This window comes from Psittacula echo (genome assembly GCF_963264785.1).
Source record: "Psittacula echo genome assembly, chromosome: 23".
In the NCBI taxonomy this organism is placed as follows: domain Eukaryota; kingdom Metazoa; phylum Chordata; class Aves; order Psittaciformes; family Psittacidae; genus Psittacula; species Psittacula echo.
Genome location: NC_137748.1, coordinates 4,213,976 through 4,237,140, shown reverse-complemented (window position 1 = coordinate 4,237,140; position 23,165 = coordinate 4,213,976). Strand labels below are relative to the sequence as shown.

General features: G+C 66.7%; 3 protein-coding genes across 3 annotated transcripts; all 3 read left to right on the top strand.

Moving 5' to 3' along the window:
* Nucleotides 1–1,025: 1,025 nt before the first annotated feature.
* LOC308229478 (inactive phospholipase C-like protein 2) lies at nt 1,026–11,023 on the top strand (the record flags this gene model as incomplete). The annotated part of the gene is made up of 6 exons (XM_080633527.1): nt 1,026–1,205; nt 5,813–8,302; nt 8,489–8,692; nt 9,174–9,249; nt 10,481–10,590; nt 10,814–11,023. The coding sequence occupies 6 exons, from the start codon at nt 1,026–1,028 to the stop codon at nt 10,997–10,999; spliced, it is 3,246 nt and encodes a 1,081-aa protein (XP_080489653.1). The 3' UTR covers nt 11,000–11,023.
* A 1,066-nt stretch (nt 11,024–12,089) lies between these two features.
* On the top strand, nt 12,090–13,097 carry HCRT (hypocretin neuropeptide precursor; the record flags this gene model as incomplete). Its single annotated transcript, XM_080633529.1, has 2 exons — nt 12,090–12,149; nt 12,657–13,097. The coding sequence occupies exons 1-2, from the start codon at nt 12,129–12,131 to the stop codon at nt 13,095–13,097; spliced, it is 462 nt and encodes a 153-aa protein (XP_080489655.1). The 5' UTR covers nt 12,090–12,128.
* Nucleotides 13,098–13,943: 846 nt separating this feature from the next.
* Nucleotides 13,944–23,058, top strand: KCNH4 (potassium voltage-gated channel subfamily H member 4; the record flags this gene model as incomplete). The annotated part of the gene is made up of 16 exons (XM_080633421.1): nt 13,944–14,019; nt 16,554–16,787; nt 16,906–17,037; nt 17,212–17,339; nt 17,982–18,225; nt 18,422–18,579; nt 19,103–19,310; nt 19,399–19,593; nt 19,845–20,044; nt 20,387–20,636; nt 20,741–20,955; nt 21,665–21,712; nt 21,790–22,142; nt 22,245–22,351; nt 22,442–22,518; nt 22,615–23,058. 16 exons carry the CDS (start codon nt 13,944–13,946, stop codon nt 23,056–23,058), a joined length of 3,069 nt encoding a protein of 1,022 aa, XP_080489547.1.
* Nucleotides 23,059–23,165: the final 107 nt, after the last annotated feature.

The following is a 23,165-nucleotide window of genomic DNA, read 5'->3' as shown; positions in this document are numbered from 1 at the left end:
AATAAGGGCCACACAAAGCATCCCCCAGGTGTAGCCAGGACCTCCAGTAGGGATGGAAACGGGGATCAGCCCCATCCTGCCAGCCCTGCTGGACAGTCTGGAACAAAACTCCTGCTCTGATTAGGGGAGAAGCAATGCCTGTGGCTGGGGGGATGCCTGGCAGGGTATTGTTGCCAGGGCCATGGGGACACTGGTGCGGGGCTCTCGGCGTCGGGTGTGCCTGGCACTGGGAGGGAACAGACTGGGATTTAATGGGGAGCGGGTGGGTAGTGACTGGATAGAGGTGGGGGGTGAAGCCGGGCATGGGGGAGTAATGGAGGTGGGTTCTTGGGCATCCCTGAACCAGCAGAGACCTATGCGACAGCATCCAACCCAGAGAGCCCGACGGTGCTGGTCCTGCTGCCTGTGCCACGCTCCCCACGCAGCTGCTGGCATCCAGGGTCAGCATAAACCGTCCTGGAGGACCTGCAGGGACCTGGCCCCTGGGAAAAGCCTCGACTCCCTGCCCGGGAGAGCTGCGCTGGGCCGGGGCTCCACCGAGTGCCCGGGGCACTGACCCCACTGGAGACTGCAGGGTGGATTTGGGTGCAGGGCTGCAGGGTGCAAGGTGCAAGGTCAATAAGAGTGCCGGGCTGCAGGGTGCAGCGTGTTTCGGGTGCAGGCTGCAGGTGCCAAGGCTGCGGGGTGCGGTTCCCTGTGGGTGCCCGGGTGCGGGCTTGGCCGCGGTCCCACCGGGATGGGGCAGCCGCCGGGCCCGGAAGCTGCGGTACTGGGCGGAGGCCGGTGGGAGGGGATGCTCGGTACCCGGTGCCCCATCCCCGCTCCCCGCCGCTGCAGCCCGGGGCGGGTGGGGTGGGGGGGCCGCGCCGTCCCCGTCCGCGTCCCCGCCCCCGGCCCGTCCCCTCCTCCCGGCCGCGCCGCCTCCCGCCCGCTCCGCCACTGAGCCCGCAGCGGCGGCGGCGGCGGGCGCAGGCTCCGGGGGCGCCCGGGGCCCCGCGGCGGCCGCTGCCCTGAGGCCGCGGGGGATGGCGGAGGGGCCCCGGGGCGCCCCGCCACCTGGCTCGCCCCGCCCCGCCCCGCCGCTGCCCAACGGGCCCCGCGGAGGCGGCGGCGGGAGCCCCGGCTCGGGCTCGGGCAGCAGCAGCCGCGAGGACTCGGCGGAGCGGAGCCCCGCGCCCGCCGCGCCCCGGGCCAGCATCATGAAGGTGAGAGCCCCGCGCCGGCCCCTCCCGCCCATCCCCGCACCGGGATCCACCGGCGCCGCCGGCACCTGCGCCGTGCTCGGGGCACCGAGCCGTGCCCCCCGGGGTGCCGCGGACCCCGGACCCGTGGGCACCGGCCCTGCCTGCCCACGGTGCTGCCCGTGCCCGCCGACCCCCCCGCCCCCGGTTTGTGGAGCTGCAGCCCCGGATCGGTACCCGGCGGTTGCCCCCGCCCGCGGCACCGGGCTCACCGGCGCTGTTCGTGCCAGGGTTGCTCAAGTCCCCTTGCCCTTCCAGGCACCCGGGTCCCCAAGGGCAAAGCCTGGCTCGGGCTTTGCATGCTGCGGGACCAGGCCTGACTCTGCGTGGCCGTGAGTCGTCCTGTCCAGCCACTGCTGAGCCCATGGGTTCCCAAATGGCCACGCTGCTCCTGCTGCACCACAGCATCGCCCTGTCCCGCTCAGGGCACCCATGGGTGCTGGTGAGGAGATGCCTGAGCCTGGCTCCCGAGCACCTTCTGCTTTCCCATTCTCACTCCTGCAAAGGTGCTGAGCACTGGGCCCAGCCTGGCCAGCGCCTGACCTGCTCTCAACACCTCCCCAGAGCTGTACTGCAGCTGGGCAGGGGTTCTGGGCCCCAGAGGGTCTCTGAGCGTCTGGTGGGCAGGGGGCCACATGCGTGTTTTCCTCAATGAACCCCCTTAATTGTGCTTCTGCCGACGGTGCTCGCTGACACAATAGGTCCTGCCCGCCTGGACCCGCCTCCCCACTCCTGGCAGCCTATTTAAAGCTGGGATTGCTCCGGTGCTATTAATACCCGGTGTGGGGGCTGTTCCTGTGGGGCCGGCACAGCCCCGCTCTTCTGCCCCCGGGGACCAGGTTCTTTGAGCAGAGCCGTTGGTCCCTCCTCAGGGCGCCTGGAGGGACCCTGTGTCCCAGCCGGGCTGTGCCCCACGCGGTGACACTCGAGAGACCTCCTGGTGCTTCCATGCAGCCAGAGGCCCGTGCCCGTGTGCCTCTGTGCCCGGTTTCCCTGGGGACCTGGCCAGGGTCTCCCTCTCCTCCCGGGGCCGCACACTGCTGCTTCCTGCCCAGGGATCAGCCGTGGGTGCTGCAGGCTGGGGTTGATGCTCTCGCTTGCTCCCGGGCTGGGCACATCCCCGTCACCGCCGTGCGTCACCGCGGGATTTGGCCTCACGTGAAGGTCGGGTGGCCCAGGGCCAGCGCTGCTGCGGGAGGTCAAACCCGGACGGCGTTCCCAGTATCTGCTGATCCGTCAGGCATCAACAAGCCCATCCGGGGCTTGATCCTGTCCTGGTGCTGGAGGGTCCACACCGTGCTGCTCCTGCCCCCACCTGTTTGGGAGCAGTGGTTCTGCTGCTTCCCCAGTGCAGCAGGGACACGGGTCCTCTGCCAGCCCCTCCATCACCACCGGCTGAGACCCCTCCGTGTGGGAGGGAGCAGCTCGCAGCAGCCCTGCACAGCAGCTGGGGAGAGGGTCCATGGGGACCCCCGACAGGTCTGGGCCCCAACCAGCCCCAGCAGGACCTGGGGAGCAGCTGCCCAAGCCCAAATCCGTGGGGGATGCTGAGGCTGTTCCTGCGCTGTGGGGTCTGCTGCAGCCTCACGCGGTGGTGGGTGGGATTCAGGGGTTGCACCCACTGCTCTGCCGTGCTGCTGGTGCAGGGGCTGCGGAGCAGGGGGGGGGCCTGGTGCCAGGCTCTTGGAGCGATGGGCACAGCCGAGCTGCAGGCAGGGCAGGGGCTGCCTGATGGAGTGGAGGCACGTGTGGGAAGAGCTGACGGCTCTGGTATTTTTTGGGATTTCCAGAACAGGCTGGAGGAGTGAATCTGAAAGCGAGAAGCATCAGCTGTGCTGGGGCAGGGGCAGCCTGGCACTAGCTGTGCCAGAGCATCCCCATACCCTGGCTATAGAACCTGCTCCCTGCTTTCTTCCCAGGCTGGAAGCGGAGGGGGCTGGAGCTCCGGTGAGGATGCTGGAATGGGAATGGGGAATACTGGATCCGTTCCACCCCGCTGCAGGAGGTGACCCTTCCCCAGCACCCCACTGTCCTGTCTCCTATGCCCCCTCCCCATCCCGCGCCAGCCCCAGGAGCTGTGCGGTCCCTCTGTGCCGAGCTCCGGCTCCTCGGCCCCTACAGGGTAGCGGCAGCTGGTGCCGCGGGGAGTGGATGTGTCACTCGCTCTCTTCTTGGCAGGGAACAAATGGTGATAGAAAAGCCCTGGCTGTGCCTGGCCTCCCACTGCCTCCGCTCCGGTGCTGCCGGCTGCTGCCGCCTGCACCCCAGCCCGGGAAGGGGGCAGTGGGAAGAGGTGGGATCTGGGGAAGCTGGTTGTGGGTGAGCGATGTCACGGCCAGGCTGGGGAGCAGCTCTTTCCCCACCGCACACCCCATGGCCGGGAGAGGGATCCTGCTCTCCTGGCTGGACAGCGAAGCCGCGGTCAGGCCGAGACACCACAGCCCCAAAGGCTTTCGGTTCCTCTGTCTCCTGCTGTCACGAGCTGCTGGGAGGGGGGACACACAGCAGGCAAGGAGGGGTCTTCCAATCCCTGTGCTTGGGAGTGGGATGTGTGGCCAGTGACAGCGGCCATCACACGGCAGCTGAGATAAGGGCTGCTGCACTTGCCAGGGCACCCATTGCAGGAAGTAATTGGCTGAAGAGGTGCTCAGCACATGCAGCAGAGCCGGGCAGAGCGCAGGCAGCCGGGTTGAGACGTGCCCTCTGTGCCCACCTCGATGCCCACACTTGCCATTGGCATCGTGGTTGGTGCCGCAGAGCTGGGCTGTGTCGGTGCTGTGTGTGGCAGTGGCACAGTGAGTGGGATGCCCTGTCACCAGGGATGCTCCTTGCTCCCATGGATGCCACATCCTCCTGCCTGCGCTGCTGCTGGTATCACCTTGTGCTCTGAGGCCTGGCTGCCTGTGCTGCTCCTGCCTGCACCTCGCAGAGCATTTAGTTGGGTATCCCCAGGGTTGAAGCCCTCCTGTATAAGGGGCTGCCTGTGATCAGCAGCTTTTCCCTGCTGGTCCCCAGGTCGGGGTGAGAAGCCCAATGCACTGCACCAGGCACCCGCTCCCCTTCCCAGGCTGGGAGGATGGGGGCTGAGGGGAGGGTGTTGGGTGTTCACCCGCCTGCCTGCGGTGGGTGCAGCAGGAGGCAGGTCCCGGCGCTGGGTGCAGCGGTCCCCCCGCCCGTGTTTCCTTTCCGGATGGATTTCCTGTTTTCGGCTGTGAGCCCGGTGCGGAGCCGCCCGGGGGGGGTGTGTGCTGAGGCGAGCAGCGGGTCCCGGAGCTGCGGGGCAGGATGGAGCCATTTGCGGTGCTCACATCACCCCTCGAGGGTGATGGGGCTTCCGGCAGTGGGTGCTCAGGGCGCTGCTCGCAGGAAGTGTCCGGAGTCCTTCCCCGTGGGGCTGGCCGATGGTGTGACCAGGATCCAGCTGGCTCTAACGTGGGGCCAAGGGCTAGGACCGGTTTTCCTCTTCCCTGGGATGTGTCCCGAGCATCCCTGGGGAACTGGCTGGGTGCCTGCATGCCCCATCCTGATTGCCCCTGGGCTGTGGACTGGAGCAGATTCATACCCTTTGGGGTCAGGCATGGGGATGTGCTCACCCAGGCTGCCCATCTGCTCCTGCTTGAAGCTCTTGGGGTGCCGGAAGGGGACATCCCATCACCCTCAACCTGGACAGCTGGGCAGGACCTGCCCCTGCTGGAGACACCACCAGATTAGAGGTGACTCACCATAATCTTGAAGAAGTGGATTAGATCTCCTCCTACTGTGCTACTTAATGAAATCTATCCCATAATATGCTCCCTGCCCTGCTGTTCCCCCCCCCATCTCCTGCCCTCTCCAACCCCTTGGCAGCAGGGTCCCCTTTCCCTGCTGAGCAGCAGGGCTGGCATGGGGGTACGGGCAGCAGCATCACCAGGTCTGTGGGATGGGGCCATGGGCCACACTCGTCCACAGTGAGTGGCACTGGTGGTGACTGGTGTCCTGCAGCGTTCCCCAGTAGATGCAGTGGGGGCCTAGCGGGAGTCCCCAGGGACACTCTGTGGCTCCATCACCAAGGGGCACCCCACACATCCTTGCACTTCACTGCGCTGCCATGGTGCCTGTGGCTGGTCCCTGGAGTGCAGGGGAAGGTGTGAGGGGCCATGGGGGGAGCCCCAGTGCAGGGATGGGGATGCTGTGGGCATGGGCTGCTCCTGCAGGCACCTGGTTTCCTCCGGTGTTCCCAAGCCAGGGAGATGGGGACCGTGCCGGGCTGCCTGCGTGCGGCCGTGCCTCTGATGGTGAGTGAGCAGTGGGGACGGATCCGGCTCAGGGCTGGGAGCAGGAAGGAAGGAAGGAAAGCAGAGTTAAAATAAACCAGGCAGTGAGCTATGGGGGAGGCCAGGGCTGGAGCCAGCTCCCAGCCTCCAGGGATTGGGTTGGATTGGGGCAGACTTGGGCTTCATGTGGCGCTGGGGTGCCCTGGGGCACCCTGGGATGCTGTGCTGTGCATTGGGGCTGGGGTGGGGAGAGCGTGATGGGTCACACACTGCCTGCCCCATCCCTGACGGCTCTGTCTCCTTCTCCCACCCTGGCAGGATGGGTCCCGGCAGCGGCCGCCGCAGAAGAAGAAGACGGTGTCCTTCAGCACCATGCCCAACGACCGCAAGATCAACAGCACGGCTGCCTGCATCTCCTTCATGCTGGAGGGCTGCGAGCTGAAGAAGGTGCGCTCCAACTCGCGCATGTACAGCCGCTTCTTTGTGCTGGATGCTGACATGCGCTCCGTGCGCTGGGAGCCCTCCAAAAAGGACTCGGAGAAGGCCAAGATTGAGATCAAGTCGGTCAAAGAGGTGCGCGTGGGCAAGAAGACGCCTGTCCTGCGCAGCAATGGCCTCTCCGACCAGTTCCCCGATGAGTGCGCCTTCTCCATCATCTACGGAGACAACTACGAGTCCCTGGACCTGGTGGCCAGCTCGGCTGATGTGGTGAGCGCCTGGGTGATGGGGCTCCGGTACCTGGTGTCCTATGGGAAGCACAGCCCCGAGGCACCCGGGACCGGCCACCCCAGCCTCCGGACGTCCTGGATCTCCTCCGTCTTCGACCTCGCCGACCTGGAGAAGTCTGGCCGCATCCCTGTATCCCGCGCCGTGCAGCTGATCAAGGCGCTCAACCCCGGCATGAAGACCTCCACCATCGAGCTGAAGTTCAAGGAGCTGCAGAAGGCCAGCGAGCGTCCCGGTGCGGAGGTGCCCTGCGACCTCTTCGTGGAGGCGTACTGCGAGCTCTGCACCCGCCCCGAGATCTTCTTCCTGCTGGTGCAGTTCTCCAGCAACAAGGAGTACCTGGGTCTGAAGGACCTGCTCATGTTCCTGGAGGTGGAGCAAGGCATGGAGGGAGTGACGGAGGAGAAGTGCTTGGAGATTGTTGGCAAGTACGAGCCCTCCAAGGAGGGCCGGGAGAAGGGCTACCTGGCCATCGATGGCTTCACACGCTACCTGCTCTCCACTGACTGCTCCATCTTCGACCCGCAGCACCGCAAGGTGTGCCAGGACATGGCCCAGCCCCTCTCCCACTACTACATCAGCTCTGCCCACAGCGCCTGCCTGCTGGAGGACAACTTCTGGGGCCGCTCAGACATCAGCGGCTACATCAGCGCCCTGGCCTTGGGCTGCCGCAGCATCGAGCTGGTGCTGTGGGATGGCCCCGAGGGCGAGCCCGTGGTCTACACCAGCCCCTCAGCCGCCTCCTTCGTGCCCTTCCGCGCCGTGGTGGGGCTGATCGACCAGCACGCCTTCACCGCCTCTGCCTACCCGCTCATCCTCTGCCTGGTGGTGCGGTGCTCAGCGCCCCAGCAGCGCCTGGCCGCGCAGTGCCTGCGCAAGACGCTGGGCGAGAAGCTGTACCTGGAGCCCCCCAACCCCGCTGCCTCCTACCTGCCCTCCCCGGAGCAGCTCAAGGGCCGCATCCTCATCAAGGGCAAGAAGCTGCCTCCCGGCTGCGAGGACAGCGAAGGGGAGGTGTCGGACGAGGAGGAAGGCCGGGAGCTGGCGCGGCGGCTGGGACAGGAGGAGCGGGAGGTGCCGGACACGGGTGGCCCCCGGCGCCTGCGCCTCAGCCGTGAGCTCTCGGAGCTGGTGAGCCTGTGCCAGGCCGTTCCCTTCCAGGACTTTGAGAGCTCGCGGCGCGGGCAGCGGTACTGGGAGATGTGCTCCTTCAGCGAGGTGGAGGCAGGACGCTTTGCCAACGAGTGCCCGGCCGAGCTGGTGAGCTACAACAAGCGGTTCCTGTCCCGCATCTACCCCAGCCCCATGCGCATCGACGCCAGCAACATGAACCCGCAGGACTTCTGGAAGTGCGGCTGCCAGATGGTGGCCATGAACTACCAGACGCCAGGGCTCATGATGGACCTGAACGCGGGCTGGTTCCGGCAGAACGGCGCCTGCGGCTACGTCCTGCGCCCCGCCATCATGCGGGAGGAGGTCTCCTACTTCAGTGCCAATGCCAAGGACTCCTTGCCCGGGGTGCCCGCACAGCTCCTGCACCTCAAGGTTATCAGTGGGCAGAACCTGCCCAAGCCCAAGGGCTCGGGGGCCAAGGGGGAGGTGGTGGAGCCCTACGTCTGCGCCGAGATCCACGGCATCCCAGCCGACTGCGCCGAGCACCGCACCAAGACGGCCCTGCAGAGCGGGGACAACCCCATCTTTGACGAGAGCCTGGAGTTCCAGATCAACCTGCCCGAGCTGGCTGTCCTGCGCTTCGTCGTGCTGGATGATGACTACATTGGGGATGAGTTCATCGCTCAGTACACCATCCCCTTCGAGTGCCTGCAGCCCGGCTACCGCCACGTCCCGCTCCAGTCGCTCGCTGGAGAGCCCCTGCCCCACGCCACTCTCTTTGTGCACGTGGCCATCACTGACCGCCGAGGCGGGGGCAAGGGGCACCGGCGGGGGCTGGCAGGGCGCCGGGGCCGCCGGGTGCGGGAGTACACATCCACCAAGGCCACCGGCATCAAGGCCATCGACGAGGTCTTCCGGACGGCGACCCAGCCGCTGCGGGAAGCCACCGACCTGCGGGAGAACGTGCAGGTACGGACCATGCGGAGGCACTGGGGACCTAGGGGAGGATAGGGCTGGCCTGTGAGCAGTGGGGAGCATGGAGGTCCCCCTTCTTCCTGGGGGATGCGGGTGAGGGGCCTCATCTGGAGCAGAGAGCCGGGAGAATGGGGACATTCCGTCCCTGGCAGAGCCCCTGACGCTGGTCTCTACCCGCAGAATGCCCTGGTCTCCTTTAAGGAGCTGTGTGGTCTGACGCCTGCCGCTAACATGAAGCAGTGCATCCTGACAGTGGCTGCGTGGCTGCTGCACAGTGACAGCTCACCCAGTGTCACCCTCAACCTGGCAGAGAAGTACCCCCAAATGGAGGCCCAGGGCCCCATCCCCGACCTGCTGCGCAAGGTCCTCACCGCCTATGAGACGGTAAGTGCCGTGTCCCACCGGGGCTCGACTCCTCATGGGGATGCTCCGTGGGGCCAGGGGCACCAGGACAACCAGGACAGGGCACCCTGACTCGCTGCGCCCATCATGGTGCACGGGGAGGCTGCTGGGGGCTGCCCATGGAGGACCCTTGTCAAGGAGCAGGTTGACCCAGCTCAGTCTGAGCTCTGGGAGCCAGCAGCCCCTGTTCCCTGCACCCTGTGCCAGGGCTGCTCATGGGGAGTCCTGTGGTCCTGCCTGGTGGGAGAAACCCCATTAACAGCTGCAGCCAGAGCCACTTCCTTCCTTTGTGTTGGAGGGGGCCCTGCTTTCCAGTCAGGCAGGGTCACACCATACCCGGCTATGCACAGCTGGGTGAGGAGAGCCAGACCCCGGGGACCACGCTGAGGCAAGGGGCAGCCCCTGCCCGAGCCCCTTCTCCCCATCCGCTCTGCCCAGCTCCTCACAGCACCCCTCTCCCCAGATGATCCAGACCAGCCGGACGCTGATCGAGTCAGCCGATGCCGTGTACAGCAAGCTCATCCAGGCACAGCAGGCAGGTGGGTCCTGGGGCACCTCTAACCTTGGTGCTGCTCCGTGCCACAGACCTGGGTGCATCCCGGAGGGGAACCCTGCAGGGCTCGGTTCAGTGGGTCTGTCACCAGGATCTGGATGCACGGGCATGGCCACGCGTGCATGGTCAGCCATGGGAGAGGGATTTCTGGCTCTGGTGGCCCTGAGCCTGGCTCTGTGGTTTTCCCACGTTCCGGCAGGGTGGTGTGGTTGCAGGAGCCTGCGCGGTGCTGGGTGCCATCGGGGTGCTTGGGGCCACGCCGGGGCAGGGTGCTGAGTGGGTGGGCTGCAGGGGCTGTGCGGGAGGGAGCGGGGAGAGGGAGGCGAGCGGAGGAGGCTGATGAGGAAGCGGGGAAGAGTCATTATCTGCCAACCGCCGCAATATAATTAGCACCAGAAATAACAGACCGGGGCTGATGGTAGAAGCGGCAACCGAGTGCTAGGACTCCCAAAACACGTGGCTGAACCCACACAGGCAGGTGCTGCCGCTGCCTGCCCCGGCTCCCCCCCGGCCCTGCCCGGGCCCCCCAGCCGGTCCCTGCCTTGCTGCCCCCCCCAGCCGGTCCCAGCCTTGCTGCCAGCAGCTCCGTTTGTTCCGTGCCTGCGCCGCAGCCGGAAATCTCCCCGAGCTCTTGGCTTTGGGCTCTGCCGCCGCTGCCAGCGCTGGGGGGAGCAGTCAGGGGGGCACGGGATGAGTGCGGGGCCGGGTGGGCTCCTGTGGCCGCTCTGGCTGCAGGACCCTGCTGCTGCGATGGGAGTGTCGTGGGGCAGAGAGCGCTTTGGGGGCTGCAGCCCCCATCCCCGTGCCCAGGCGCCGCCTGCCCCCCCTTTCGCCCCTGCAGTGCCAGGCGGCGGGTGCCGGGTGCAGTGCAGGGGGGGTGTGAGTGACAGCCCGTGGGTGAACGGGCTGCGTGGGAGCCTCGCGTGGGCCCGGAGCCGGTGCTGCGTCAGGACGGTGAATGCGGCACCGCTCACGGGGACGTCACGCGGCGCACGGCGGGGGCAGACCCGCTCCGAGCCCCCCGGGGAGCCGCTGCGTGCAGGAGCCGGAGCCCGAAACCACGCGGGGCTGGGGCCGAGCACGGTGCCACGGTGACGGCTCCAGCAGCCGTCGGAGCGGGCTCCGGCTGCAGGGACAATGCGGAGCCGCCGTCCTGCACCCCTGAGCCAGGCCAAGGGCGTCCCCGTCCCCGCTCAGCACCGCTCCCGTGTGTGCAGGAATGGACTTCCACAAGGAGCTGCACCGCATCGAGGCCAAGGAGGGGCTGCGGGGCCGCAAGCTGCAGAAGGCGCTGGAGAGCTTCGCTTGGAACATCACAGTCCTGAAGGTGAGGGGCCAGGGCTGCGCTGCCCCGCGGCCCCCGGCTCACCCGAACCCCGAGGATGCTCCGGGAGCGATGGCGATGGCACGGATCCGCTCGGGGGCTCCAGGCGGTGCCTGCACCCAGCGAGCCCCGCTCATGGGGGTGGCTGATGGGGCACCCAATGCCCCTCAGCGGGGGTCCGGGGAGCCCGAGTGGGGCATCCCCGGTGACGGCCTCTCCCCGGCAGGGCCAGGCTGACCTCCTCAAGCACGCCAAGGCCGAGGCGCTGGACAACCTGTGGCAGATCCACAACGCGGGACAGTCCTGCGGCATCGGCAGGAACGGCTCGGCCTCGCCGGAGCCCTCCCGGCTGCGCGCCCCGTTGGAGCCCATCCCGGAGACAGAAGGAGGTGGCGACGCGGCATCCTGCTGACCCGGGCCTGGGGCTTGGGGGCCCGGACTGAGCACTCCCCGGCTGCAGGGACCGGGACCAGGGAGCCTCATCCTGCCTATGGACAGGCAGCTGCCTGCCTGCAGGCTCTGTGCGTGGAGGGACGCGTGTGGGGCTGTGCTCTGCTGTGTAGAGGGGCTGCGGTGGGGCCAAGGAGGAGGCTGGGGAGGGATGCGCCTGCTCCAGCTCTCTCCCTGGCCTGAGCTCCCGGGGCCTCATCCATCCCTCCATCCGTTTCGAGAGTGAGTGCCCTGCCGCAGGGCCGGCAGGGATGCTGGCACCCCTGTGTGTGTGGACCCCCAGCCTGCCGTGCCAGAGCCCTCTTGCGTTACAGCCCCTGGGGCTGAGCTTCTGCCCCCTCCAGGGCCATGGGTTTTGCCTTCACCAGCCCAAAGATGGGCCCAGGCAGGAGCTGTGTTCTCATCAGGGAAACATCAGGGCTTATTCCCTAGGGGAGGGGGTCCTGGCGCAAGCAGTGTGCAGGTGGTGGTCTGGGGTCCGACTGTGGCTGTGGAGCATTATAAAGAGTGTGAGACCCACCAAGGTGCCCTGCTGCTCCCTCCGGGTGCCTGGTGCAGGGCTGTGGTGGGATGGGGTTACCAAAGGGGATGAAGGGTGGCACCGTTGCTCCCCCATCACCAGCTGTGCGCAGAGTGACGACTCCCCACGTCAAGGAGCCGTGCGGCTGCCGGGACCCGTTTGTTCAGGAAGCTAATTAGCCTAATGGGGACCCAAGGAGCGGACCCTTGCACTGCTGCTGTCGGGAGCAGCCCAGCGCTGCCCTTCGGCCCCTTTGTGCCTGCCCTGCCATAGGGCCCGTGGGCAATTACGACCTCATTAGTGCCAGGCGCCCCGGCAGCGCGGCCGCCCCCGAGCATCCGCACAATGAGGAGCTGCAAATGAGGGGAAAGGCCTGGCCGGTCTCCGGGCTACCGGCCCGTGTCTCCCAGAGACCGGTCGCAGCCGCCCGGCCCAGCCGGTATTTTTGGCATCACTATTGTGCCGGGGCCTATAAAGCGGCAGCTGTGGCAGTGGCACAGGGTGCTGTGCTCCCGGCTGCCCAGCAGGACATGCCCCAGCGCTGCTCGGCCACCTGAAGACCCCAGGAAGGATGGAGGTGCCCAACACCAAGGTGGGGTGGGGTGTTGCAACCTATGGGGCCAGGAGGGCAGCGACTGGGGGGGGAGGTTGGGATGTGGGGCCGGGGGTGTGAGGGGGCTTGGCCAATTCCTCGGGTAGCTGGGAGCTCATGGCTCCTCCCCAGGGCTCCCCAGCTGTGGTCAGTGGCCACTTGGGGGGCTCAGCCCTGCTTGGGCTCCTCAGGAGGCAGCTGGACACATGGTGCCTGTGGTGCCAAGTGTGGGTGCTCTGGCACTAGGCAGCAAGGGGAGGGTGTTTGCTGCGGCTGCCTTGTGCTGGTGAGGGCACCCACATCAGGCTGGTGGTCACAGTGTGGTTGGGGTCCATGGGTGCTGGGGCTGGGGGGCTGGGATTGTGCTGCCGTGCACTGGGAGTGGGGCTGGGACCCCACAGCAGCACTGCAGTGACCAGGGCAGACGGGGCTGACACCGGTGGGCAAGGCAGGCTGCTCAGTGGCGCTGCTGCTGCCCTGCACTAACGCTGCCCATTGCTCCAGCAGCTCCAGAGAGCTGCCTGCCTCTTGCTCCTGCTCCTGCTCTGCTCCCTGGCTGCTGCCCGGCAGAGTCTGCCCGAGTGCTGCCGGCAGAAGACCTGCTCCTGCCACATCTATGACCTCCTGCACGGCATGGGCAACCATGCCGCCGGCATCCTCACGCTGGGCAAGAGGAAAAGTGTCCCCCCGGCATTCCAGAGCCGGCTCTACCGCCTGCTGCACAGCTCCGGCAACCACGCCGCGGGCATCCTCACCATGGGCAAGCGTGGGGAGCACCCTGGCACTGCCTGCCACGACGCATCGGGCTGCCCCATGGGTGCAGACACGCAGCCGGCGCTGCGAGGCACTGACACCAGCCCTGCCAGCCCCAGGGACCAGTGCCAGGGACACTCGGGGAAGGACCTGACCAAGAGCGAGGCCCAGGGAGCTGCTAAAAGCTTTTATTGAGAGGGATGGGGGCAGCAGGAACAGAGCGAGGACCCATGGGGGGGGCAGACCCAGGGACACACGCCTGGAGCTCGGTGTAAATAGCACTTTGACATACCTCCTCCTGGCCTGGCCCAGTCTGCTCAGGGCACTGCAGGCACCGCCGGCCTTTTACAATAAATGATAGCCCGATGTTACCTGGCTCTGCCTTCTCTCTGGGGAGGGGACGAGAGGGGTGCGTGGGGCTGACACACATCCTGGTGCTGCTGAGTCCCGGCAGGACCAGAACTGGAGTGAACAGAGCCAGGACCAGGCTGGCTGGGAGCTGAGGGGTGTTTGTGAAGCCCCCATAAGGGCTCGGAGCCTCCTCACCACAGCACCAGCGAGCCTCGTGGGCAGAAGTCCCTGACCCCACCACCCTCCCACCACCCCGTCCCTGCGCAGGAGCCTGGGGAGGCTCCGGCTGTGTCCTGTCACCCCCGGGTGCCCCTCAGGGCACGGCCTTGCCCTGCAGCCCCCGGGCTCAGCCATAAGCAGGGGGAATGGGGATGATGCCTCCGGTCCTGCCCCTTTCGCAGCCTTCGCGGGCCCGGCAGGGCCGGTGCCTCCCGGTGCCTCCCGGTGCCTCCCGGTGCCGGTGCGGCGGTGCAGGTCAGAGCCACCTGCCCGCAGGCGGGTGCCGGTGCCGAGGCCCCTCCCGGTGCCGGCAGCGCGCAGAGGCCGGGGCGGGGCAGGGGCGGGGCGGGGCGGGAGCCCCGGGCCGGGCCGGGCCGAGCCGAGATCAACCCGCGGAGCCGGGACCGCACCTGCGAAGGGGCCGGGGGGCGGCAGCGGAGACCGATCCTGCGGCCGCAGCCCCGCGGGACCATGCCGGTGATGAAGGGGCTGCTGGCGCCGCAGAACACGTTCCTGGACACCATCGCCACCCGCTTCGATGGCACACGTAGGGCCGGGGCGGCGGGGAGCGGGCGGGGGGAGGAGGCGCTGCCCCCGGGGAGGGACGGGGCTCGATGGGTCGCGGCCGTCCCTGCGCTCTGCACTGTCCGGGGGAGGCCGTGTCCGTTGCTCCGGTGCCCCCCGGTGTCCGTACTCGGTGCTCCGGTGCCCCCCGCGTCCGTGCTCGATGCTTCGGTACCCGCCGCACCCCGGGCAGTCCCCGGTGCTCTCCCCGCTGCCGGTCCCGCGGCCGCGCTCAGCACCAGGGACAGAGGCCGGGCGCTGCGGGAGGGGCCGTGAGGGACCCGGGGCGGGGGGGGGGCCCCGGCGGGGTCGCTGCCGGTCCCGGCCCACCCCGGCTGCCCCGGAGCCCCCCGGAACCCTGCTTCGCGGTGGCGGGTCCCGGGGGGGCTCGTGGGTTCTGGCAGACCCCGCGGGGACCGGGGCTCGGGGTTCTGCCCCCCGGCTCCCTGGAGCTGTGGGACTGCCATGGGGTACAGCCCGTGGCTGTCATCTCTGCGACACATGGCAGGGCCCTTGGGGACCCCCAGTGCTGCACAGGCCGCCACCCCGTTAGCAAAGAGCCCGCTGGTTTGGGGTTATGTCCCCGGAAAGGTGGGTGCCAGGAAGCTGTGTTTTTGGGGGACATCGTCCCTTTTTGGGGTCATTTCACACGGCTGGAGGTGCTGTTGGTGCACCCCTGGAGCTCCCCTCCATATCCATGTCCATGTGTTGTGGCCAGGATAGATTAAACCCCTGGCACGCTGTGGAGGGGATCATGCCGGCGTGCCACGTGCCAGCTCCCGGCACCATTGTCACCATGCAGTCGCTCGGGGACAGCCCATGCTCAGGGCTGACCCCAGGCTTCCCCCCAAATCTCCTGGAGCAGGAGCATCCTGGACCAACTGCCTGTGGGGCTGGACATGTCCCACCTTGCTGGGAGGGACCAGTACGAGCATGGCACCGGAACCTGTATTCCCCTCCAACAGCATCGGGGCTCCAGGAGCAGCCCTGGGACATGTTTTGGCTGGCTCCTGGCCTGGTGTGATGTGGAGCATCCCAGATGACACAGGGTGTCATTTGCCTTTAGGAGCTCTCATTCGGGATGTTCTCTTTGAGACCGCAGTGAGAGGCGGCAGCCCCTGAACCTTCCCTAGCTGTGCCCAGAGGTGCCAGGGCAGAGCTGCATCTGCCTTGTGTTGGTGATGCTGTGACTGTATCTCCGCAGGGCTGAGGCTTCCCAGGGCTGGATCTGGCTCTCTGAGGAGCGGGGTCCTCAGGGGAGCTGCCTGCAGCACCCTAACCAAGGCAAAGCCCTCGGAATTTGCCCCAGGAAGATGGGATTTGCCCCACAGCACCCCGGCAGCATCCCCATCTGGCTGCCACCTTCCAGACGCTTTTAAATAGCCTCAGGCTTTGCTGGTTTGATGTGACTTTTATCGGCTTTATCTGCCATGGAGAGGGGCTTTAGCCAGTGATACCCGGGTGAGTTAACCCTGCCTCTCCCAGGCCCGCTGGGCCCGAGGGTACCCATCTGTGTGAGCTGGTCACTGTGACAGGGGGGCTGCTGAGCCCCCCAGTGCCGCATCCCCCTGCTCAGCAGAGCTGCTCCCAAATGCAAGCCCTTATTTTCCTTTTCTAATAACACATCCTGGACAACGCCGTAATCCTGGTTCCCCAGAGCCAAAATCTGGCCTTAGTCACAGCTTCAAGCTATTTTTGCTTCCCCAAGCTAATCCTGGGCTGAGCTGTGCTGTGGTGGCCCCGCTGCACCCCCGTGGCACCAGGGCTGCCTGTGGCTGCATCCCTCCTTCCGCAGCCTCCTCTGCCCCTGCCCTGCCTGCCCTGCCCTGCCCTGCCCCATGCATGCCATGCACTTCCAGGGGCTCTCTCCTTCACTGTGACAGGGGTCAGATCGTGTCTGCCTGCTCCTGGTGCCTGCGCTGTGGGGTACAGGGGTGCTGGGCTGGGGACCCATGAGCTGGGGACTGTGCTGGGTCTGGAGACACCCTGCTCTGCCATCACTGGGTGCAGGTGTAGTCCATGGTGGCCATACACCCTGCTTCCCTGGCACCCTTTTAGCATGAGGCCATCTTCCCCTGTGGGCCAAGGTCACCCAGCATGGGCCACAGACTCATCCCAGGCTCGGAGCTTCTCTGCCCCACTCTTGGTGGGCTGGAGGTCGCAGCACCGCAGCCCAGTGCCCCAGGGCTGCCAGTGCCTGGCTGGGTTTGCCGGCTCCTGCTAAGCTGCTGGAGCCCTGGAGGGAGGTGGGAGCAGCAGATGGTGAGGGGGAGGCAGGAATCGCCTGGCAATGGGAGCTGGGAGCTGGATCTGGGCTCCAGGACCCCAGTGCCTGGGGCTGGGGTGGGCTTCAGAGGCCACCAGGCAGGGAACAAGCGAGCTCTGGGTGCAGCCTCAGCCAAACACAGACCTGGCTCCACTTCCCAGAGAGCTCCATGGGGGTCCGAGAGGGCTGAGCTGCTCTTTGTGCCCCCAGGGTGGCCCCGAGCCCTCAGGGGCAGCTGCTTCTCCTTTCAGACAGCAACTTCATCCTGGCCAACGCGCAGGTCCGCTGCGGCTTCCCCATCGTCTACTGCTCCGACGGCTTCTGCGACCTCACCGGCTTCGCCCGCACCGAGGTCATGCAGAAGAACTGTTGTTGCCGCTTCCTCTACGGGGCCGAGACCAGCGAGCCCGTGCTGCAGCGCATCGAGAAGGTGCTGGACGGCAGGCAGGAGTACCAGACCGAGGTCTGCTTCTACAAGAAGGGTGGTGAGTGGTGCACGGCACTGGGACCCTGCCTGTGGCTCTGGATGGACATGTCCCCAGGGTGAAGATGCTGAGGGGCAGAGGGGTTGTCCTGCCTTCAGCACCCGTCTTGTCCATGCAGGAGCTGCCTTCTGGTGCCTGCTGGACATCATGCCCATCAAGAACGAGAAGGGGGAGGTGGTGCTCTTCCTCTTCTCCTTCAAGGACATCACAGAGAGCCGGGGCAGGAGCCACCTGGGGGACAAGAAGGAGGGTGAGCCACGGATGTGGGATGGGGAGGGATGAGCACAGTGGGCAAGTGACAAACGGGCTCCCAGTTCCCTGCCTGCCTCTGTTCAGCCGTGCAGGGAGGGGACCCAAAGCAGCCCCTGCCCTGTTGCTCCAGCAGTGCCGCAGCCACTAACCCAGCATGTCTTGTGTGCTGCAGAGAAGCAGAGGAGCAAGAGGCCCGGGAGCTCTCACCTGCGGGCAGCGCGCAGGCAGGGCCGGACGGTGCTGCACCGGCTCAGCAGCCAGTTTGCCCGGAGGGACGGCAGCGAGATGAAAATCAACCGTGTAAGGACCTGGGGGAACCCTCAGCTTCGCCCGATGCCTCCCGGGCAGGCTGGTGATGCTGCAGCAATCCTGAGACCAGTCTGTTCCCATGCGTGCCCCTCGCTGGCCTCCCCAGCACCGAGATGCCGACCATCTCCAGCAGCCACCCCAGGTCCCAGGCTGCAAATGGGGTTCGTTGGCATCGGCTGGGAGGGGAGCGCAGACCCTGCGGCAGCTCCCGCGGGGCTGTGCCTCTCCTCACACGGTTGCTGTCGGGAAGCGCAACCGGTCGCTCACAGCGCGGCCCCGGGGGGCGCCGTTACCAGGCTGCGGGGCCCCAGCGCCGGGCTCCCGCTGTCCCCAGCAGCACCGTGTCCCTGTGGGCATGGGGGGGGGCTCTGCCCCAGGATGTGAATTGGCACCTGGGATGCTCTGGGCAGCAGCTGGCAGTGCTGGTGGATTATTGTTGATAGCATTAGCCTCACGCTCCTTTATACGCCATAACCGGGTGTTCTGTGCCCATCTTTGAGGGTGACCTCAGAGCAGCCCATGTGCCCCACTGGAGAGGCGTGTCCATCACCCTGGCATCAGGAGGGGGGGACACTGCAGTGACCTCTGCTCCTTATGCACCACCATGTGCCACTCTGCTGCTTGCTCCCCCAGAACGTGTTTGAGAACAAGCTGTCCATCCCCGAGTACAAAGTGGCCGCAGTGCAGAAGTCCCGCTTCATCCTGCTCCACTACAGCATCTTCAAGGCCCTCTGGGACTGGCTGATCCTGCTGGCCACCTTCTATGTGGCCATCACCGTGCCGTACAACGTCTGCTTCACGGGCACGGAGGACAACCTCTCAGCTGCCCGCAGCACCATTGTCAGCGACATCGCTGTGGAGATGCTCTTCATCCTGGGTAGGCCCATGCTGGGGCTGAGCACCCGTTTGGGGTGGGGAACATGGCTGGGCAGAGTTGTGGGGTGATGCAGAGGGGAGCTGGTGCTTTGCCCCCACTGCTGCTGCTGAGCAGCCTGGGATTGGGCCCCAGACTGGCTGTGGACCCTAAGCTGGTGGTGGCAGCGCAGTGAGGGTTGGTTCTGCTCCCGGTACAGACATCATCCTGAACTTCCGGACCACGTATGTGAGCCAGTCAGGGCAGGTGGTGTATGAGCCCCGCTCCATCTGCATCCATTACATGGCCACCTGGTTCTTCGTGGACCTGATCGCTGCTCTGCCCTTCGATCTGCTCTACATCTTCAATGTGACCGTGGTGAGTGCCGTCGGCAGCATCGGTGAGAGGCGGCCCCTTCCGCAGGGATGCGAGTGCAGCGCGGGCAGCGAAGGGAAGCGGTGATGGATATAGCAGGAAACCTCCCACACATCCCAATTTAACCATAGGATGCCACAAACGACAGTAACTGCTGAGGCACCTCTGCAGAAGCTGCAGGCAGGCACCTGGCCTGCACTCAGCACCAGCACCCAGCACTCAGCACCCTGCGTGCCTGTGCTCTGCCCAGGATTCAGAGCAGCTCCATGTCCCTGTGCAAACGCCTTGTGCACACACACACCCCATTGCAATGAGGGGCACTTGCAGTCTCTCCCCTCTCTGCCCCTCTCCAGCACCCCAGATCCCGCAGGGTGGTTCAGTGGTGGCAGGCTGCGGGGGACATGCTCATCCCATCTGGTCCCAGAGCCCACAACCCTCCTGACAGCTCGGGGGTGGTGAAGGGTCCCTGCTGGAGGGATGGAGGGGTCTCTTCCCAGCCTGCCTGAGCCCCTGCTCCGCTCCCCAGACCTCGCTGGTTCACCTGCTCAAGACGGTGCGGCTGCTGCGGCTGCTGCGGCTGCTGCAGAAGCTGGATCGCTACTCGCAGTACAGCGCCATGGTGCTCACACTGCTCATGTCCATGTTCGCGCTGCTGGCCCACTGGATGGCCTGCATCTGGTACGTCATCGGGCGCAAGGAGATGGAGAGCAACGACCCCCAGACCTGGGACATCGGTGAGGGGGCTGCAGGGGATGGGGGCACGCTCAGGCTGGGGCAGCGGCGGGGGCTGTGCTGGTGCTAACCCCTGGCTGTGCTTGGCAGGCTGGCTCCATGAGCTGGGCAAGAGGCTGGAGGCTCCCTACATCAACAGCTCATTGGGGGGCCCCTCCATCCGCAGTGCCTACATTGCCTCCCTCTACTTCACCCTCAGCAGCCTGACCAGCGTGGGCTTTGGCAACGTCTGCGCCAACACCGATGCCGAGAAGATCTTCTCCATCTGCACCATGCTCATTGGGGGTGAGAAGGGGAGTGGGGCAGCACTTGGGGGGCTTCATCCCCCCAAGCTGGAGGAGCGGGTGCAGCGGAAACCTGGGCAGGGCACTGGGGGAGGCGATGAACACATCAGGGCTGTAGGACAGCCCCAGCGGTGGAGGTAGGGGAGAAGTCCCCTGTGCTGCACCCCTCAGCCCCACACTGCTGGCAGGGCCAGAGCCCAGCCTTTGCTTGGGCCCCCTCGGTGGGTCTGATGCTGCTCTCCTGATCCTCAGCGCTGATGCACGCCGTGGTCTTCGGCAACGTCACGGCCATCATCCAGCGCATGTACTCGCGCCGCTCGCTCTATCACACCCGCATGAAGGACCTCAAGGACTTCATCCGCGTCCACCACCTGCCCCAGCAGCTCAAGCAGCGGATGCTGGAGTACTTCCAGACCACCTGGTCGGTGAACAACGGCATTGATGCCAACGAGGTATGAGATATTGGCTGGGCTGGTCCAGACCCTCTCCAGCGGCTGGCAGGGCCAGCTATAAGAGTGCCAGTGTGTGTGTATGTACATGTGTGCAAGCATGTGCAGATGTGCACACGTCCATGCTAGAGGGACCAGAGCTGCGCGCCAGGTCTGGGGCAGGTTCCTGCCAGCACAGGGAGTGGGACAGACCCATGGAGCGGAGGCAGCCCATCACTGCACCAGAGCTGGCCCATGTTGGCCAGTGGGGAGATGCTCTCCTCCGGAGTGGGACCTGTCCCCTGTCAGGGTGATGGGGGGCTGTTCCTGCCCCCCACACCCAGCACCCTGCCCCGCTCCCCCCAGCTACTGCACAACTTCCCCGACGAGCTGCGCGCGGACGTGGCCATGCACCTCCACAAGGACATCCTGCAGCTGCCCGTGTTCGAGACCGCGAGCCGCGGCTGCCTCCGCTCCCTCTCGCTCCACATCAAGACCTCGTTCTGCGCCCCCGGGGAGTACCTGCTGCGCCAGGGTGATGCTCTGCAGGCCAACTACTTCGTCTGCTCTGGTTCCCTCGAGGTGCTGAAGGACAACGTGGTTCTGGCCATCCTGGGTGAGGGCAGGCGGCGCGGATGCTCCCCCAGTCCCCTTCTGCTGCCCAGCCGGGTGAGGGGTCCGGGGCTCATGCTGCCAGCCCACCCCGGTGCCCTCCTGCAGGCAAAGGGGATTTGATCGGAGCCGACCTGTGCAGCACCGACCGGGTGATCAAGACCAATGCAGACGTGAAGGCGCTGACTTACTGCGACCTGCAGCACATCGGGCTGCGGGGGCTCTGCGAGGTGCTGCAGCTCTACCCTGAGTATGCCAGCAAGTTCATGGCCGACATCCACCAGGATCTGACCTTCAACCTGCGGGAGGGCAGCGAGATGGAGGTAGGTGCGTGTCCTCCCTCCCTGCGGCCATGCAGGTGCTTTCTGTCCTGGTGTAACTCTGGGGAATTGGAAACCAGAGCATTTGCGGAGCAGGAGGCCGATGAAAGGCTCGAAAATGAGGATGGAGAGGACTGGGGGTCACTGAGGGACAGGCAGCTGGGCACAGCCCCCCCGGTGCGCAGGAGGCAGCGCCGGGGGGTGTGGGTTTAGTCACGCTGCCGGCTCCGGGATGTTCTGCTGCAGAAATAGCTCTGCAGAGCTTCTCCTCCCCCATCTCTGCTGCTGGCTCTGCGCTGGCACCGAGCGGTACCCACAGCCCCAGGCCCTACAGAGGTGGGGCAGGGGGTCTAGATCCCAGGTAGCCAAAAACCCAGCACATCCATCGCCAGGGAAAGAGATAAATAACCCAAGGGTGGAGGAAGCAAATGGAGCCTGGCTCCTGTGGGAGCTGATGCTCTGATGGGATTTAGGGTGCAGCCTTGGCTCTGGCTTGAGATACACAGCAGAGAAAGGAGAGCAGGCGAGAGGCTGCGGGGCTGGTGCTGGTGCTGGTTTGGTTGTGCAGGGTGGCACGGAGAGGCCGGGAGGCCTGAATGCTGAGGCGGGGAGCGAGGCACACACCCGGCGCTGTCTGCGTGCAGCCGGCCCCCGCAGGGCCGTGTAGGGGTCCCGTGTGCCGCTGAACCGGTGCCCTCTGCTCTCCCCACAGGGGCTCTGCCGCTACTCCCGGTCCCCGCGGCTGCCGAAGGCTCCGCAGGTCTGTGCTGCGCCGGGCGCGGGCGGGAGGGGGCCGGGATGGCACCAGCCCTGACTTCCCCCTGCACCCACCCGCAGCCTCATCCGGAGAGCGGTGCCGCCACGGGGAAGCCCCTTCCCTCCGTCCTGGAGGACGAGGAGGAGCCGGACGAGGTCTTCCAGCGCTCCCCTGCCACCATCGCCCGCCGCAAGCTGCTGCTGCCGCAGCTGAGCAGCCCGGCCCGGCGCGGCTCCCCCAGCAGCCTCCTGGGCGATGAGTTGTGCCAGGTCTCAGCCCTGCGGCGCAACTGCCGCTCCCCGGCCCGCTGCAGCCGGGGCCGCAGCCCCTCTCCCCAGTGCCGGCGGCAGCAGGAGGGCAGCGCGGGCAGGAGGCCGCCCAAGCTCCTCATCCCCTCCCTGCACACCTGCGGCCCCCCGGACCTCAGCCCCAGGTAAGGCTGGGACATGCCCTGCTGCGGGTTTGTGCAGCTGGGAATGGTGGCAGAGGGGCGAGGGGTTGGCGAGGCTCAGCCCTCACCCTGTTCCTGTCCTAGAGTTGTGGATGGGATTGAGGACAACGGGAGGACGTCGGAGCCGCAAACCTTCTGCTTCAACGTGGACACCCCGCTGCAGAGGACGGCGAGGGACTCCCCCACTTTAGGTACCTCCCGCAGTGCTAGGCAAGGCCTGGGGCACTGGCCGTGGGGCTCGGGGAGCGCTCCACCACCACTGGAAATGTCTTTCCCAGCAGGGACCAATGCGTGCAGCCCAGCCCTGGCGCTGGAAGCAGAGGAGATAAAGCAGAACATCATGCGGCTGAACCAGGAGGTGCGCTGGGGGCCGGAGCCACGTCCCCGAACGCACCGGGGATGCTCGGCCGGAGGGAGCTTCCACCGGCGCTCACGACTCTCCCTCCCCTTCCAGATCAACCACCTCAACCAGGAGGTTTCCCACCTCAGCCGGGAGCTGCAGCGCATGATGGAGCTGCTCCAGAGCCGCCTGGGCGCCCCGCAGCCCCCCGCCTGCCCCTACCGCCTGCCCGCTGCAGCCCCTCGGCCCCTATCACCCCCCGCCCCGGTGCCCCCTTCTCCCCCCAGCTCCCGCAGCTCCCCCTGCGCCAGCCCCCCGGCCAAACGCTGCCCCGTCCGCAGCCGCTCGGCCCACGCCGGTGCCAGCCCCGCCGCGCACCCCTGGCTGGGGCCATGCCCGCCCCGCGGGGACACCTCCAGCCCTGAGCCCCGCCGGACTCCGGACTCGCCGCCCCTCGCGCTACCGCCCCACTTTGCCCACTCCTTCCCGGGCTGCTCTGCCGGTGGCCGGTCCCACATCCACCCGCAACCCCGCTCCGGCTCCACCAGCTCCCACTGACCCCGCGGGCTCCGGGGTGGCGGCGGGAGGACCTCGCCATGGGGACTCCTCGCCGCTGCCCCGCTCTCTCTTACCCGGTCACCGGCACCAGACCTCCCGGGGCAGCA